Source organism: Simochromis diagramma, unplaced genomic scaffold, assembly GCF_900408965.1.
Source record: "Simochromis diagramma unplaced genomic scaffold, fSimDia1.1 OVJJ01000343.1, whole genome shotgun sequence".
In the NCBI taxonomy this organism is placed as follows: Eukaryota; Metazoa; Chordata; class Actinopteri; order Cichliformes; family Cichlidae; genus Simochromis; species Simochromis diagramma.
The window spans coordinates 8,395,706-8,412,132 of record NW_024386831.1 but is presented as its reverse complement, the minus strand read 5'-3'; the positions used below and the strand labels follow the sequence as shown (position 1 = coordinate 8,412,132).

General features: G+C 47.5%; 1 protein-coding gene across 1 annotated transcript; it reads left to right on the top strand.

Moving 5' to 3' along the window:
- Window positions 1-4,658: 4,658 nt before the first annotated feature.
- On the top strand, window positions 4,659-15,057 carry ralba (v-ral simian leukemia viral oncogene homolog Ba (ras related)). Its single transcript, XM_040027814.1, has 5 exons — window positions 4,659-4,767; window positions 11,716-11,913; window positions 12,277-12,485; window positions 13,082-13,259; window positions 13,763-15,057. The coding sequence occupies exons 2-5, from the start codon at window positions 11,800-11,802 to the stop codon at window positions 13,883-13,885; spliced, it is 624 nt and encodes a 207-aa protein (XP_039883748.1). The 5' UTR covers window positions 4,659-4,767; window positions 11,716-11,799; the 3' UTR covers window positions 13,886-15,057.
- The last annotated feature ends 1,370 nt before the right edge of the window (window positions 15,058-16,427 follow it).

Below are 16,427 nucleotides of genomic sequence, written 5' to 3'. Positions count from 1 at the left end.
ATGACTGTGAGTAGAATGCTTATTTAATGAGCATGCAGACTGAAGCCTGTGCTTATGGTTTGAAGCATGCATGCAGTGGCAGCATGTTTACGTGCTTCTTCTGTCTGTCTGAAGGAAATTAAAATCCGTTTGTGCAGCTGTGCCAGTTTTTAGTCACGCACTACAGATCTGAACAAGGCTTTTACAGTAGTTGGTGTATTTGGCTCCCCCTGGTGGGCTCGAGGATCAGCGCACAGACAAATTCCAGGCTCGATTCATCTTTGGGAATACGGAATAATTCTTTCATCCTACGGCCCGCGGCCGAAGCAGCGTGAGACGGCTCAGGTGTCAGCAGGAAGGAGTCTGTGCTGAAGGCGTCTCAGAGCCTGCAGTGGCTTCTGTTAGCAGACAGACGGGCACCGGTCCTGCTCTGACACCAGCAGCCGGCACACAACACTGTGCACCGAATTAGGAGCTAAAAGGTTTGTTTTGTTACAGCCACTATGTTTCATCATCACCTGCCAAAGAAGATGGAGTCGTCCCATCTGCACCAACGCTGCGGCTTTTATCTCCGTCAGAGCTTCACTGGGCTGAGTTACAGTCTCACATCAAACTGCCAGATCTATTTGAACACAATACTTAACTTTCTGGGTTTGTCAGGGTCCACTCTTTTATTTTTCACAGCCTGGAGGTGAGGAAGAGGTGCAGGAGGAAAATCGTAAAGGTCTGCATCATGTATGAGAGCAGAAACTGAGCTGAGGCAGAAGGTTAGTCTTGATTCCACTCGTCTCATTTATCATTTAAATAAAAAGTAATACTTCTGTAACATTAGGGAACTTTCTCCTGTTCACCAAAATCACCACACGGGCCTGCTGTTCTTCTTGAATGTAATATCGATAACCTTGGACTAATGCTAAATGTTAATAAATAATAAAATAAACACAACCTACGTCAGTTAGGTCTGCTCAGTATTTTGTAGCATTTCTTTGCACTTTTGCCTTTTTACTGCGCAGTCCCGGATCACGAGCGCCCCTCTACAGCTGACGGTCTTCAGTTCTCCCTGCAGACGTGTCTTTGTGCCGGCCAGTAACTCTTCTGGAGGTCTGTCTACATCAGGAGTGACTCCAGGCTTCTTTCTGTTTCTCGAGTCTAAACTGGTTTCTTTAGTTTTTGGCGTGACGGCTCAAAGCCTCGCTGAGTCTAAACTGGGAGATGACCCTTGGTTTAGACTTGATTTTGCAGCTTTGAGCGATTCTGTGATTGAGTGCAAAGATCAAAAGTCTGGAGTGAAGTTTTTCACCTACATGTTAGCTGGTTACAGCTACACTCAGTATGCATGTGAAGGTTTAACATCAAAATAAACAGCAGAGGCAGCACAAACCTCCAGTCTGCGTCTGTAAACACGTGAATATCCCATTAAGATCAAACAGACTGTGCATGTGTAGCTTTCATGTTTTACAAAGTGTTGCTGTGATAAGATGAATTTATATTTCCAGGTCTTCATTCACCTTAACTTAGACACAGCCCCTCCATTGTCCAGTGTTGGCGGACTGTTACCTGAAATGGATCCACTTTTACCATTTTCAGCATCATTATCAGGCGCGTGCAGCGAGGCGTCTGCGGCGCGTGCAGCGAGGCGTCTGCGGCGCGTGCACCTCGGGTCAGTGTAGCGAGACCACGCGGTCTGTCTTCTGTCAGCTGGGACGTGTTTAATAGCATAATTGTAAAGAGCTGGTTCTACACGGCTGAGTCGGCGCTGCAGATAAATATATATTTTTGCAGGTGGTTCTCCAGGGCGGGTATAAAGGTCTGTATTCCCAGTTTACTGTTCTTCAATTTATTTTCCTCACACCTTAATAGCAGAAGAGGAATTGTGCCCATAAATGTTTAAAGGCTCTGCTTTTTTATAGCACGGAGCTGTGGGATTGTCAACATTTGTACTCTGAAGTGTGTTAAATTAATCACATCATTACCTCCACAGGAGGAAAAAAGCTGATGGAGTAATGGTGCCATGCACTCCTCAGCCAGGCCTGCAGTGGAACAACGAAGGCAGAAAATCACCCAGACTGGGGAAAAAGAGAAACCATGCAAAGTCTAAATTTTAACGATGTGAGCTCTGAATATAAACAATAATATCATTTGTGTATATCTCATCTTTGCCTTTATTTTAGAAAACTGTCTCATGTATCAGTTTTCTCGGATGAATAGAGAATAAAGAGAAGGATTAAAAAGTGTGAGCACAGACGGTGGTTTACAAACCTCAGTGAGAACCGGCCCAGAGAGCTCACTGACATTTTATTGCCACCTCCATAAACGTGGTCTGCAAAAGTCCCCGTCGTGCAGTTTCCATCCACTCATTCATTTTCTATACACACTTTTCCAAGAGGCACAGTGCCCATTACACTGCAATAAGAGCTGCACTGCCTCTGTTTTGGCTCGTTCGACCAGACGAGCTTAAGGTCGGCTGCAACATCCGCTTTAACAGGACTGAGTCTCAGCATCACACCTGCATTTTATCTTCACAGCATCGGCCATGCATCTTTAAAAAAATCATCATCTCTCTTCTAACAATATGCAGGAAGACATGGCGGTGCTGCTCCTGTGTCTCAGAATAAAATATTTATTCTATGACAGGACAGGAGAACTCACATTTTGAGTTTCTGTAAAAAGCAAAAACATGTCTGGGACACTCTCTTTATTCTTACTTTGGCTAATATTTAGCCAGAGGTCAGGGTTCACTGCCAGCAGGTGGTTTTATTGTCATGGAACTGCTGACCTGGCATGTCTGAGCTACAACACTTGTTCTTAATATTATGTCTCAGTGGGCGTTTCTGTGAATCACAGACTGGAGGACCAACAGTGAAGGGGATGAGCCGACTGGACTCTGTGAGGAACCTCAGGTCCTTCCGTCTGTGCTGGAGAACTTCTGTCCGTCTGTAGCAGCATCAGCAAACTAGTCCACCAAGCTGGAACCTCATTGGTCAGAATCTGGAGGTGTTTGAGTCAGTGAGGGGCCGCAGTTCACTAAACACACCGTCCTCCATCATGGACAATCACAACTAGTGATGTGCGGATCGATACTGAAATATCGATTCCTCCGATACCAGTCATTTATGTTCTATAATCGATTCTCACATTAAAATATCAATATTTTAGTAATTTAGGGTAAATTTGTAGTTTATCATTAACAGGAACACAGTGGAAAGAAACTATATCATTCGGATTGTCAACATTGGAAGGAACTACTTCCTCTTCTGCCTTTCATAGTCATGTGCAAAATACAGCTGTATAACTGTGTCCAGCCCCTGGTGTGCGCACTCACAACAATGGCTGAGTGTAATTGGAGTTACGTGCAGACGTATTTTACCTCCACAAACAGCCGAGATGTGGTTTGCAATACATGTGGCAAGACAGTGAGGTGTTGTGGCAACACCACTAACCTCGTGAAATACCTCACAGGAAATCAGATCACAGAATATGACGAGCGTATGTTGAGGCGAACTGAAGAGGAGGAGAGGGACAGGTGCTGCTAGGGCGAGACAGACGTCTCTCACGGAGTCCTTTAGTGCTGCAGGCAGGCAGCGTGCTCAAATAGCCACAACTTCAGGTTTTTTATTTCTATATGATGAATTCTGCATTATTAAGTGATAAGAGCAAGTAATATGATGTCCTGTAATCATGATGATGCTATAATGTGAGATACAATAAAAGATACAATAAATAAAGTAAGTTTTTGCACAAAGTATCAGTATCGCCGATACCACCCTGAATTTTACTTGGTATCGGATCGGAAAGGAAATCAGTGGTATCGCACATCACTAATCACAACTGCTCCGGTCCGGTCAGCAGAGCTCCTCCTCCCTGAGAATTATCCAATCACGCTGCGAGAAAGAGCGGTTCAGGAAGTCCTTCCCACCGTCCTCGGAAACCTCTCCTCTTTGTAACAGGTGAACACACCTGTCAGGACACAAGACTCCACACAAGTCTGTTTCTCATATTTAAAGTGTTAAAGCTATAGAGCTATTTATTTGAGTTTTGCTCTAATGTTCACAAGAATTTGCTTTTCCACAATCCGTCTTATTTTTATTTATTTTTTCATGTTAAAAATGATTTTCACGTTGGTTTATGTAAAATTTTGCACTGCCTCACATCCGTCAGTATGAAGTACTTGTTGTTTTCATTGTAGATCATAATATTGATAATCTTATTCTTGAAGCTGCTGCTGGAGCACCGTCACTGTACACAACCATCACAGGGTTCGTGTGCTAGCTGTGGGGTTTCCCTTACAATACAAAGCTCCGTAAGGCTCGTGCTGTTGTGATTTGGTGGCGTATAAATCAAACTGAACTGAATTCAGAGTATTGTTTATTTTCCCTGCGGTGTCACGTCACAGAAACCTGGACGTCTTTAAAAGTTCCTACAACATGTTTTGAGTATTAACTCCGAGGATTCATAGACAGTAACTGTGCTAGTTTTACACCACTCTGTTACACTGAACTGTTTTTGTTATTTATTTTAAATTATTAATTAATAATTCATAATTATTAGTAGTAATGTTTTTATTTTTTTATTAGTAGTAATCCTGTCCGGTTAGAAATCCAAGTAAACGTTGGCAGTCAGGCGGGGCGCTGATTACGTCACATCCTGCCGTTTGCAGCTTGTACTTCCGGAAGGTGGGGCTTTTGTTGCGGGAGCGGTTTGTATATGTAGACCAATGCCTCTGTGTTCGCTGTTAACGCGCTCAGCAAGATAGCGGCAGCCTCGGGCAGACAAGCGGATCGTGCTTCGGTAAGGCTCCGGGCAGCCCCGGTCAAGCGGAACACCGTGAGTCTGTAACCGGGGCTTTGGGGAGGTTGACGGTACCGCACCTGCTGTAAGGACGGGCGAGCACCCCGCGGGTCCAAAGGCTGTCCTCTCAGCACCCACGGCTGTGAGGACACCGGGACACACACTGGTGACTGATTAGCTGTCTCTGTGGAAGCTAACGTCAGGCACGAGCTGTTTGTTTGGCCGGTCGTTAGCTTAGCTTCCAGTGACGGTGTAGCCTCGGTAACACGGACATTAGCACCAGCCTGTCCTCTCCACGGCTGTGCTGTGGCACTACAGCGGCTTTACCGCTCCTGTTTGCGCTGTTGTTGTGTAAAGTTACCGTTTAGAGACGGACTGGGTAAAGTTAGCGGTTCTACTTTGTTTGGCGGTAGTTGCTGAAAAGTTTTTACCTCTGGGGAGATGAGCGGACACACCCAGTGAGCCAGGTCCGGCTCATGTTCCTGTAACTCAGCTGATGTCAGCGAAAAGGACAGTTTGGTGTGCTAACACTGAGATCATGCTGGTGCTGTCACACCTGTCCTCTGTCTGTATGTGACGGAGAAAATCATACATGGAGTTTCTCCTGTTGTATGGAGGGACACCTCTGTCAGCCCCCTGACTTTGGAGGTCCTGTAATGGTCACTTTAACCCTCCGGTGAAGTGCAGAAATGTGAGGAGGAAGGCAGCTAATAATAATAATAATAATAATGGATTGGATTTATATAGCGCTTTTCAAGGCACCCAAAGCGCTTTACAATACCACTATTCATTCACTCTCACATTCACACACTGGTGGAGGCAAGCTACAGTTGTAGCCACAGCTGCCCTGGGGCAGACTGACAGAAGCGAGGCTGCCATATCGCGCCATCGGCCCCTCTGGCCAACACCAGCTAGGTGAGTGCTCCGTGTTTACATGTATACAGTACTGTTGAGGTGCTGGTGGAGGGACGATGCTGGCAAAGCAGCAGCACTTTTCCTTCTCTTTGACAGCTGTGGGTCTGTGTGAGGGGAAAGTGACCGTGTGTGGTTCGTCACACAGACTCGTGTCATTCTGGGCTGACTAACACCTCATTTAAAGCAGCAGTGACATCCTGTAAGCTCACAGTCTCATGATCTTCTGAAACCCTCGTAAACAGCTCCCGAGCACCGCGCTGATCCAAGCACAATAACAGCTCTTCCAGGAAAAGCAGGTCATCAGTTTTGTGGGAATTCCCGTGGTTTCTAAAAGCTGGTGGGCCATTTTTATTTGTTTTGGGGGAAATTGTATTTAAAGGGCCCGTATCCATTTTTATAGTGTTATGAGATGTTTATGAAGAAAGTTACCCCCCAGGCCTCTTCCAAGGTTTATGGTTATGATGAAAGAACTGACCTCCCAGCCCATTGTTCCTCAGTGGGCTGGTTTCAGTCATTATGCAAATGTACTGATTATAAGATTATAAACCTGCAGCTGAGACTGAAGAAGTCACCTGGATGATGATGAAACGTTTCTCCCACAAAACGCTACGTCCAGATGAACAGAATCAACCTTTGGAGACTCCTCCAAGGTTCCCTTCTTCCTACGTGGACAGTGGGTACTCATGTTGAGCACCCACGGGCGCTGCTTCTCACTTCTTCTTGGGTCAGAGCTAAGTGGAGTTTGATAGCATGCTGCTAAAAAATCACTATGACTGAAACTTTATTAAAAGTTTTTTTTAATCTTCTTTTTTGGAAATCCAGTAATTTTATGTTCCAGAAAATGGTACAAATATCAGAAGAGTTATGTGACAGCACGCAAAGCAGAAATAACCAAACGGACACTTTCCTGTGACCCGGAGATCTGAAATCCCAGTGAATTACTTTAGCCGGTGACATTCCCGCAGGAACAGGAAATCCTGCTGTGGATAACCTAGAGGAATGGTGAGCTTTGGTCAATGTGTAGCTCTGAGGAGTAACCATGCAACAACCCATTTATAACCAGCAGGGACGTACAGCCTGCGTACTGCATTTTAATGCAGACAAACTCACAAGTGAAGTAAGTAAATGTTTCTCTTGTTGTCAGAACAACTGTGAAATCTGGGCTGTAATGTGGTCCACAGCAAACACACAGAGCTGCTCACTGAGCTGCTGAAGTCACATTTTCTACCCACTGTTTCTAAGTACAGCTGATCAGAGATCAGATGACAGAAAGCGATCGCTGAGCCGAGGTTGTAGTCTGCTGAACGAGCCGTCCTATTGGTTGTTTCTGCCTGTCACTCACAGACGCTGATTTGAGAGCTGCTGACACTGAGACGGTCCGTTTGCAGAGGTACTTCAGGTAGATGTCATATCGATGTGAACCGAGCGTGAATGTTGTGAATGTGGATCATTATCTTTGGTTACTCTTGACGAACCTGCTCAGTCAGGCTGCTGCTGCCCACTGACTAACAGACGGTCTGTGCTGAGAGTCATGCAGGTTATTTATGTAACTTAAGTTCACTAAATTATCTTGAAAGCCCGCTGCGGTCTTTTCCTGCTGTGCATTAGCATTAGTGCCATCCTCTCAGGTCTGTCATTGAATAGAAGTGAGGCTGTGTGCTGATGTAGGTAAGTGCGTAGCAGTGATAAACGGCGCCTTACTCAGCAGGCCGACGGGGCTTTGTCTAGTTCTGTCTGACTTAATTAGAAGTAGAAACTCGGCCTGGACGAGCACTCGGTGTACTTCTCTAGAAGACGCCCACCGACATGTTCTGATGTCCAGATATTTACACACAGTAGTTGTAACTGATATGTGTAACACATCAAATATGAAAAGCATTACATCCTGTTTCCTTAAAGGAAGAGGAACTGCTTATGCAAATAAGTGTTTGTGGAACACAATGGTAGCCCAGGGTCGGTGCGTTTCAGTTTTAATTAACGCCTCACGGCCGGGGTCTTTCACTCATTCAGGCCTCTGTGGAGACCTCAGGATGTTTTACGTCCTCCAGGTTGTAACTGTATCTGCTTTAATAACCGGTAGAGTTTTTTGAAGGGGAAGCACAAACACAGACATCATTTGGTTAGCAAAGCAATAAACCATCATATTGGTTATTACTTTACAGCCGCGTCCTGGCTTCTGTATCGATGCCTTGTTACAGAGTAAAGTAGGGGAAAGTGTAACTGTCACGGTCGGGACGAGCAACATCTTTAAACTGAGTATTTGTTGTTCATTTCTTTTTTAGAGCACCCGTCGCTCTCTCTGCTCGAGAGATGCAAAGCCTGGGAGATTAGATTTCACACAGTTGTTCAGTCGCCTCGCTGTCTCATTAAACCCACGTCTGTGTTTAAGCTGTAGCTGCAGGCCGCAGCACCATGTCTCGCTCCAGCGTGGAAGTATTACAAGGCAGATTGAGGTTGACCACCTCGCCTTCTCCGATGGTACAGACAGTGTGAGAGCAGTGAAGTTTACCGTCACCGCCGGCTCCGTGAAGACAGATGGAGCGGAAATGTGAGGTGGTGCTTTTATTTCTTCCAGGGGCGGCACTGCAGGCCGCTGCGCTGGTGTAGGTGGTATGTACCGGGGCCCGTTGTGGTTATTTGTCAGGAAAATGAAAAGATATGTTTACATTGCAATGAGAGATAAGTAGTGGGCAGCTGGGAGTTGCTCAGCAGGAACAAATACATTTGTGATGAAATGTGTGCTGAGAAGTGGACTCATCGGTCTCTCCGTGGTGAATCAGTCCAGTGGAATGCTCCGGGAATGGGAACGACTCGAGTGTCTGGATAAGATCATCAGGGTCAGCTGCAGCATGGGGAGCAACGATATCTGCTTTGTGTTAAAGGCTAAAGCGTGCTGCTGATCCACTGCAGGGATCAGTGAAGACTTTGTATGCGTTTACGTTTGTTTGAAAGGTCCCACTCGCTGCGGCCGGAGGGCGAGGATTGTTACAGACGATCCGGGTCCCTGCTGCCCAGTTTGGTCAAAGGCTTCTCTGTACACTCTCCTGGCTGAGGGTCGTTAGTATGCACAGTGGGGAGCTCGCTTTTTGAAGATGTCTCTCGTGCTGCTGCGTGCTGTCTTTGAAAGTAGAAAAAATCGTTTCCTGATGCCCAGATGTTTGGTAAATAACCCCGCGGGTCTTTATTTTTTTGTGTGTGACCTGCTCGTACTCTTACCTCCATTGTATTGTTTTATCACAGCGAGCTCCAATTATGGTTATAGTGGGAACTGTCTGCTGCTCCCTCACTTCTGCTGGAAAAGAAGGAAGTGTTGAGAGGACAGAAGCATTAAAGTGAAAGCTGTTTAGCATGTGCGACGTATCGGTGGGCCACATAAGTGTTGTGATTGACTCAGTGGATCGGTATCGAGATGAGAAAACTAACTGATCTCCTTTGGAAATCCTTGGAATTTGGAGGTTTGTTATTTAGGAATAAACATCACTGTTTTCTTCATCAGACGGGGAGAGGAAATCCCCCCACCCCTGGGATCAGACGAATGTGGAAAGACGGAGCATCCTCGGGCTCTTTACAAGTCTGGCTCAGATGTCTCGGCTTTACTCGGCACATAAATCCAGTTTGGGGTGCTTCACACTTTCTGTTTGCTGTAATCTTTTGTTAGGATCTGCGAGAGTCTCTGCAAACCTCCGTACGTCTTTGCCAGAGTGTGAGGATGAGTGCAGAGGGAACATCGGGCCGTTCTCCAAAGGGAATCTTAATGAATTCTTGCGCTGGTGTCATCTATATTTCAGGAGCCTTAGAAACCAGAGCGGCCTTGTAGGCTCCCCCCATAACCCCACCGTCCCGAAGAAGGACCAGCACCGCGCACACTCAGCTCCTGGATGTGGGTCATGCTTAAATATGAATTTTTCATATCTTTTGCAACTGTCCCCTGATTTTGACCCTGCATTCAAAGTCGCAGCGCAGCTGGTGGAAATGTGACACGACCCCACCCTCGCTGTGTGAACTTCCCTCGGAAACTTTCCACTAAGCACACGTGATGCGCATGTTTCACACTGCCTGAGTTTATTGGCTCTGACTGCTTTGTTTATGATGGAGTCTGTGTCTGCGCTGGCGTACGGAGAAGTGGGTCGCGGTAAATAATTTACACGGTGACCCCTCCGCTGTGTCAGCTGCCTTCCTGATGGGTGTTTGGGTATGTGTAGGCTTGTGTGGGTATCCTGGCCTGTGACTGATAACAAAGACAGGAAGAGCACAGATCAGATTTCACTTCCTGCTAGGATATAGGAAGACCACGATGCCTCATCGCCGGCATCAGCAGCTATCGTACGACGGCTGACGCAGCAAGACGAGTTCTGCTGTCAGACGATGTAAAGAAACTGACGTTCACACACAGGTTGTTGCTGTTTGATTTCCCTCCAGGAGTTTGTAGCTTCTGCAGGGCTCTTCTATTACATGTGTGAGAGGCAGGAGGTTCCTGAGTGTGAGCACTGAGCCCACTCTGTGAAATGAAGTGTTTGCTGTTTGGGTGGAGCAGATTTATAATAACGCCAGGAATCAGCTGTGTGCTGCTGTTAGTGTGACAGCTCAGAGGAGGCTCAGCATCGTCCCAATGAGGGAGCTGGGGTTCCCGTGATGGACTGTGCAGACTTCATCTCAGCTCGTATGCTTCGTGCACGGAGTGGCCAGCTGTTGAGCCTCAGTGGCTGATGAGTGTTCACCTGTCCGGCATGAGCGTTAAGGGTGCAGCGCGGATAACAAACGGGGAGTGACGATGCCTTAAACACAGATGGGGGTTAACTAATGAGGACTGAAAGTCATCAGTGTTTATCAGGGCTGGAATTGTGTTAGCAGGCTGCTCTGCAGGAAGCGATGGGTCATAAGAGCTCAGGATACAGATACAGTCACAGATGCATCCTATGATATGGATGCAAAAACATCAGCTTCTCTTCATGACGATCGCCTCTCAGTTACAGCAGTGAGCTGATAATGTCTGCAGTAACGCATTTCCTTCTGAACACGGGACTTTGACTGATTGTTGACTGCTGTGAGCTTTTAGTTTAAGCCTTGTGATTTAAGTAGAGAGTACGAGAGAGCAGTTACATATAAACACAGCGTGTCCCTACCACAGAAAAAAGTCCACCAATGATGTCAGCACGAACTGTCACATGGTTTTCATGTGTGACACTAACTGTGACAACAGGAAGTGAAGTGTTTTTACCACCACGGCCCGTCCACCAGCTCCACTCGCGTCTGACTTTCTGCCTGCTTGTATACAAGTTCCTGTGACGCTTCGTGTAAAGGTGGTAGATAAGAAACGCTTAATGCCAGGAAAAGATTCCTCGGACACTCAGTCATCTCCTAACTGATCAGATCAACAGGCTTTCACACATTGCTGGTTATGACTGAAGCTGTCGGCCGTGCTCAAACATATAATGAAGAAGCACTTTTGATTCCTGCTGAGCACTGCAGGTAAACATTGCTAGACTGCTGATTTGTTGTGAACCTTATTTGATGCACTCACAGCACCACGTCCACAGCATAGAGCAGGTGAGGGCACGGCAGCTATCGTATCTGACACAGAAGGTTGTGAAGTCGGGTAAAAGCAATTGACTGTGAGCTTTCACCTTGTGAGGGCAGAGCCATTACAGAGCAGATAGATGGCAGGCACGTCTCCCTGCTCTTTAACCAGTTTAGCACACGGTGGCCTGTTTAATGCATTTGTAAATGCTGCTTTGCAGTGAAGAATGATGGCTTCATTACTTCTGATCAGTTGCAATGACCTTTTGATGGCGAACTTTATAAAGTTCTAGGATTCACGAGTAGGCAATTTGGTGCTTTAATGGAGATGATGGGGGTTAAGATTTAAGATTAGCTGGAGCACAGCCTGGAGTCCTGGCACAGCGAGTCACAGAGTGAAAGCTGCTAAGAAGCAGCTGCCATCTGTCCTCGCGCTCGTCCACGGTACGCTTGTGTTTTCGGCACACGGAGGTTATTTACTGTACGCACTGATGTTTCCGCTCTTGTCCTCTACAGGTCGTGAGTGTGTGTGTGTGTGTGTGTGTGTACCTGTGCACATGTGTTTGAGTGTTTAAGAGAGGCACAAAGAAGAATCCAGTGATGGCTGCCAATAAGGGTAAAAACCAGAGCTCTCTGGTGCTGCACAAGCTGATAATGGTGGGCAGCGGCGGCGTGGGAAAGTCAGCCCTCACCCTGCAGTTCATGTACGATGAGGTGAGTTAACACTTCTAAGGCACTGCTGTAGCAAGGTCACGACAGCAGATGGGGGGGTTTGGCTGCAGGCGTGACCAGTTCACTCTTCATTTATTTTACTATCTGGATTTTATTTGCAACCTTTATGATGTTTTCAGTGGTTTGCCATAAATGTGAAATGAGTCCCTTGCTCCCTGTAGCCTGAGACTAACAGCCACTCCTGCCTAACAGAGGCGCTGCTGTCACTGGTCCCCACCTGTGTCGCGGAGAGCTCCGGCTCCCAGCAGCATGTCTGCAGGCGTTTTTGTCCATGCGTCTGATTTCCATGTTAGCCTGCTGAGTCACTGCTGATCAGGCGCCACTGCTCTGCCTCTTCACGTGTAGTTTGTGGAGGACTACGAGCCCACCAAAGCAGACAGCTACAGGAAAAAGGTAGTTCTGGACGGGGAGGAGGCTCAGATCGACATCCTGGACACCGCCGGGCAGGAGGACTATGCTGCTATCAGGGACAACTACTTTCGCAGCGGGGAGGGCTTCCTGTTGGTCTTCTCCATCACAGAGCCCGAGTCCTTCGCTGCCACTGCTGAGTTCAGGTACGGATGCGTGCGTTCAGTTTGGTGCCATTAATGAAAGCCGGCGAGTGGTTAAAAATGACATCACTGATCATCAGCCATCGTCGCTCGTTACATATCTGCTGTAGAGTATCCAGAGTCGGCACGTCAACAACAATCTGCACCCACGAGTGTCTTTCAGTGTCTGGATAATACATGAATATCCAGATCGTGTAGAGTCACGCCCACGTCACAGTGTCAGTGGGGAGGCGTGTCAGTGTGGACGTGTTGTGGCAGGAAGGTGCAGATAGGATTAAAGCACAGCAACAAAACACTGAAGCTTAATGCAAACGTTAGTCAGCAGCACTTTGAATCAAACACGTCAGCCTCTGAGGCTCGCTGAGAGGGGAGAGGGTGGGATCCTCCAAACGGCTACAATGCAAGTTAGATTAGTGTTTTTCAGCAGTGTACATGACGGCAGCACGTCCGTCGACAGAGTGTGGAAACGTTAAAGCGCCGGCCCCGATCCTGCTAATCAACCTGTAAAAGTCTTTGTTTCTGTGACGCTGCCAGCTGGTTATCATGTTGGATTTGGGGAAACGTCCTGAGAAAGACCAAATAATCATTTGTGCTCACAGGGAGCAGATCTTGCGGGTGAAGGCAGAAGAGGACAAGATCCCGCTCCTGCTGGTGGGGAACAAGTCGGACCTGGAGGAGCGTCGGCAGGTGCCCGTGGACGAGGCCCGCGGGAAGGCCGAGGCGTGGGGCGTCCAGTACGTGGAGACGTCAGCAAAAACCAGAGCCAACGTTGACAAGGTATCATCACTCAGACGCACCAGCACAGAGCTGTGCTCAAGTTTTAGGCACTGAAGGTGACGTAAACGGGATTCAAAAGAAATTAGAGTGCGCCTCCCAGTGGGGCCGTTTCCAGCGTGACCCACTGGGATGAGGCCCAGACCCAGGAAGGAGGTGGGCGGGCACAGGGAGGTTTAATGCCCACGACCCTTCATACAGCAAACAAAGAAATTCTGAGAGCTGGTTTAATCCCTGTGGACCTGCCACACTTCTTTTTTGAATTATTTTTGGGGAATTTTAGCCTTTATTGAGATCGAGCAGGGGAGGGCGTGCTGATGCACACGGGTGACCCGCTCAGCCCGATGAGTTGTACCAACGCCCGCGTGCTGCTGGTCTTACTGGGAGCAGTCACATAGAGTACTGAGGAATCGGAACGTGCCTGAAGCTTCTGCACAGCTGAGCTTTTGACTCTTTCACACACGAGTCCTGTATGTGTTATAAATATGCGATTGATTTCTTTCCAGGTGTTCTTTGACCTGATGCGTGAAGTGCGAGGCAAGAAAATGTCTGAAAACAAAGACAAGAACGGGAAAGGGAAGAACAAGAAGAACAAGAAGAGCTTCAGGGAGAGATGCTGTTTACTTTGAGCTCCTCGTGGACCTGAAAACACAAAGCTCCACAGAACAGAGGAGCAGAGCTCAGCGTCTTTGATTTCAATGAATCTGATTATTTTTTATTGATAGCTTGTTATAGTTTCATGTCTAGAACAATCGCAACCACTATGTTGCCAATCTGAATGAATGAAAGCTGACTGGCTCTGCTGTGAGGATGGACGGCGACTGCAGCGCTTGATGGCTCACAGCAAGCCAGCGACCAAACTGCCATTGACACTAACTGTGCTGCTCGACGTGTTCAGCGGTTTACTGCCTTTGCTTTGGTTCCTCTCTCTCTACAAAGCCGTTAGTTTGTTCGCCTCCTCTAATCTGGGCCTGCAGTCACAGTGTAGACTGCATGTACACTGACGGCCTCTCTGTGGAGCAGGTTTCCATCGCCCACTTTGTGTTTGCAGTAGCTGCTGAAGCTGCAAGTTTACTGTCCGGTTTCCCCCCCCCCCCGCCTTCAGGTTTCTTGAATATTTTTCTTCCATTTCATGCGAGGAATTGTGAGGTTTTTTCCATCCCAGTAGGTTCACGCAGTGCAGTCGTGTCCTGACACGATTACCATAAATCAATGTTAAAACCATTTTCAGTGAGAAAGCTGTAAATTACATCCTCGCTGACTCAGAATCCACTCATTTCTCTTCACGTACACGCGATGAGATATTTTAACGTTTGTTCTGTATTTTAAGAATGTGGGAGATGAATGGTGAGAGAGCTCTGCCACGTCGGTGTGACCCTCCTCAGAGCGCAGACGCCACCGTTTGTACAGGAGCGAGGTTTGGATCGGTGCTGGGAGGCACGACAATCCCAGGAGGCCACCCTGCTAATGCATTCAGTCTGTTAGTCTCCATAGTCCTGATCTTCTTTGTTCTTTTGAATAACATGCACTACATTGTCAGTACCTTAGAAGTGGCTTCATGCTGTGTTGAGTCACGCTGTGCCAACAAAATAACAAAAATTCAAACTATGTTTGTGGGTGTGTGGTATGTATGTTGTGTAAGAGTGTGTGTGCATTTGTGGGAGAACCTTCTTACCTTGCTGTGTGTCTGAGTGAAGCTCTGATGCTCCAGCTGTTGTGTATTCAGATGTTCATGGTGACCCTGCTGTGTGTTTGTTGGCGGCTGAGAGCTGCTGAATAAATGCTTTTCTTCCTTTTTTCATGTCTTTGTAAGGAGCTCGATTCAATGTCCGACTTCCTGCAGACAGACGTAAAAACGTTGGTGGCTTCCTCTGTGGGAGCCTCAGCAGTGTGTCAGGTAAGGGGAGCCGGTGTGCTACACAGCGCCCTCTGGTGGAGGCAGCGGAGACACTTACTTTATGGCCACAGTTACAGCGACATTATCCACTGAAACGTGGCTGCCAGTCCGTGGTCCCCGTGGGGCATACGGCCTAGTTTGGTCAAATAACCCAGCACTCACTCACTTTGCATCGATTGTTCCTCTGCCATCAGAAGAGTGCCAACGGCCTGTTTTTCTCCAATCTGACAGTGATGTAGTAGCACCATTTACATTAACCTCACAGCCTTATCTTACACGGCAGGAACTGTGTGACGCCACCCTGGAGATGAACCGGTCGTGGGCTCTCGTAGCTGAAGCCCCGGGGGCGGCCGGGTCACTGAAACTCATTTCACAGTGTGAAAACACGGTTGACTACATCACCAGGCAAAGACTGACCATACATCACTTTGAAAATAGTTTTCGTGTGAAGGGTGGGAGGAAGCTCCTTCCCTGGTGTTACAGGAGGGGCTGCTGTAGTTCCAGGTACACACCGCCCTCCTCCACACAGCTGGGGTTATTCCTGTGTTGCTGTTAAATCTGACTTCATCTCATTCTGCCTCATTTTGAAACGTCTCCGAGTATTCAAGATGGGTTATTTATATAATGTTCCGGGATTATGGATTTGCTCTTTTTCAGCGGAGCCACGCTTCACTGTCCGCTCCGAAACATCCCTCACGTCCTCAGGCTGTGCAGCAGCTCCGGGTCGGCGTCTGTACCGCGCCACAGATGAGACCGTCGCTCCTCAGCTCGCTATTGATCATATAGGCCCGCGCAAATAAAGCTAACATGAGAAATAGTGTGGGGAGTTTCAGCCTGTAATGATAATGGCTCCACATTTCCTCCATACTTAACACAAACACACTAATCCTCCGTAATTTCCATCTCCGGTGAAACCTACTAGGTTTAAAAGCCTGTGGCAGCATTTCCACCAGAGAAGCTAAACATGTCACAGCTCTGATAAGCACATTTACCTGCCTGACACTCACCTCTCTGGATCCCCACTCTTCGCCTGCGCCTCTAAGTAGGCAGATTAGGTGGTCTGTTAAACCCACAGGAAGGCACTTATTTAGAAATACATGAAAGGGCAAAGTGAGCCCGGCTAATGACCGATGCTGTGTCACCGGCACACTCTGGGGTCTTTTATCATTCTGCAGAGAGGCCCCCGTCCTCTGAGTAACCCTCATTATATCTGAGCTAATGTTGGGGATGAGGATGTGCGAGTGATAAAGCACCATCACAGTCCTTCATTATAC

Excerpts from the sequence above, each read along its gene's own strand:
- ralba (XM_040027814.1), top strand. The coding sequence starts at position 11,800 with ATGGCTGCCAATAAGGGTAAAAACCAGAGCTCTCTGGTGCTGCACAAG. Across the intron at positions 11,914-12,276 it reads TGCAGTTCATGTACGATGAG|TTTGTGGAGGACTACGAGCC; the intron begins GTGAGTTAACAC and ends CTTCACGTGTAG. Across the intron at positions 12,486-13,081 it reads GCTGCCACTGCTGAGTTCAG|GGAGCAGATCTTGCGGGTGA; the intron begins GTACGGATGCGT and ends TTGTGCTCACAG.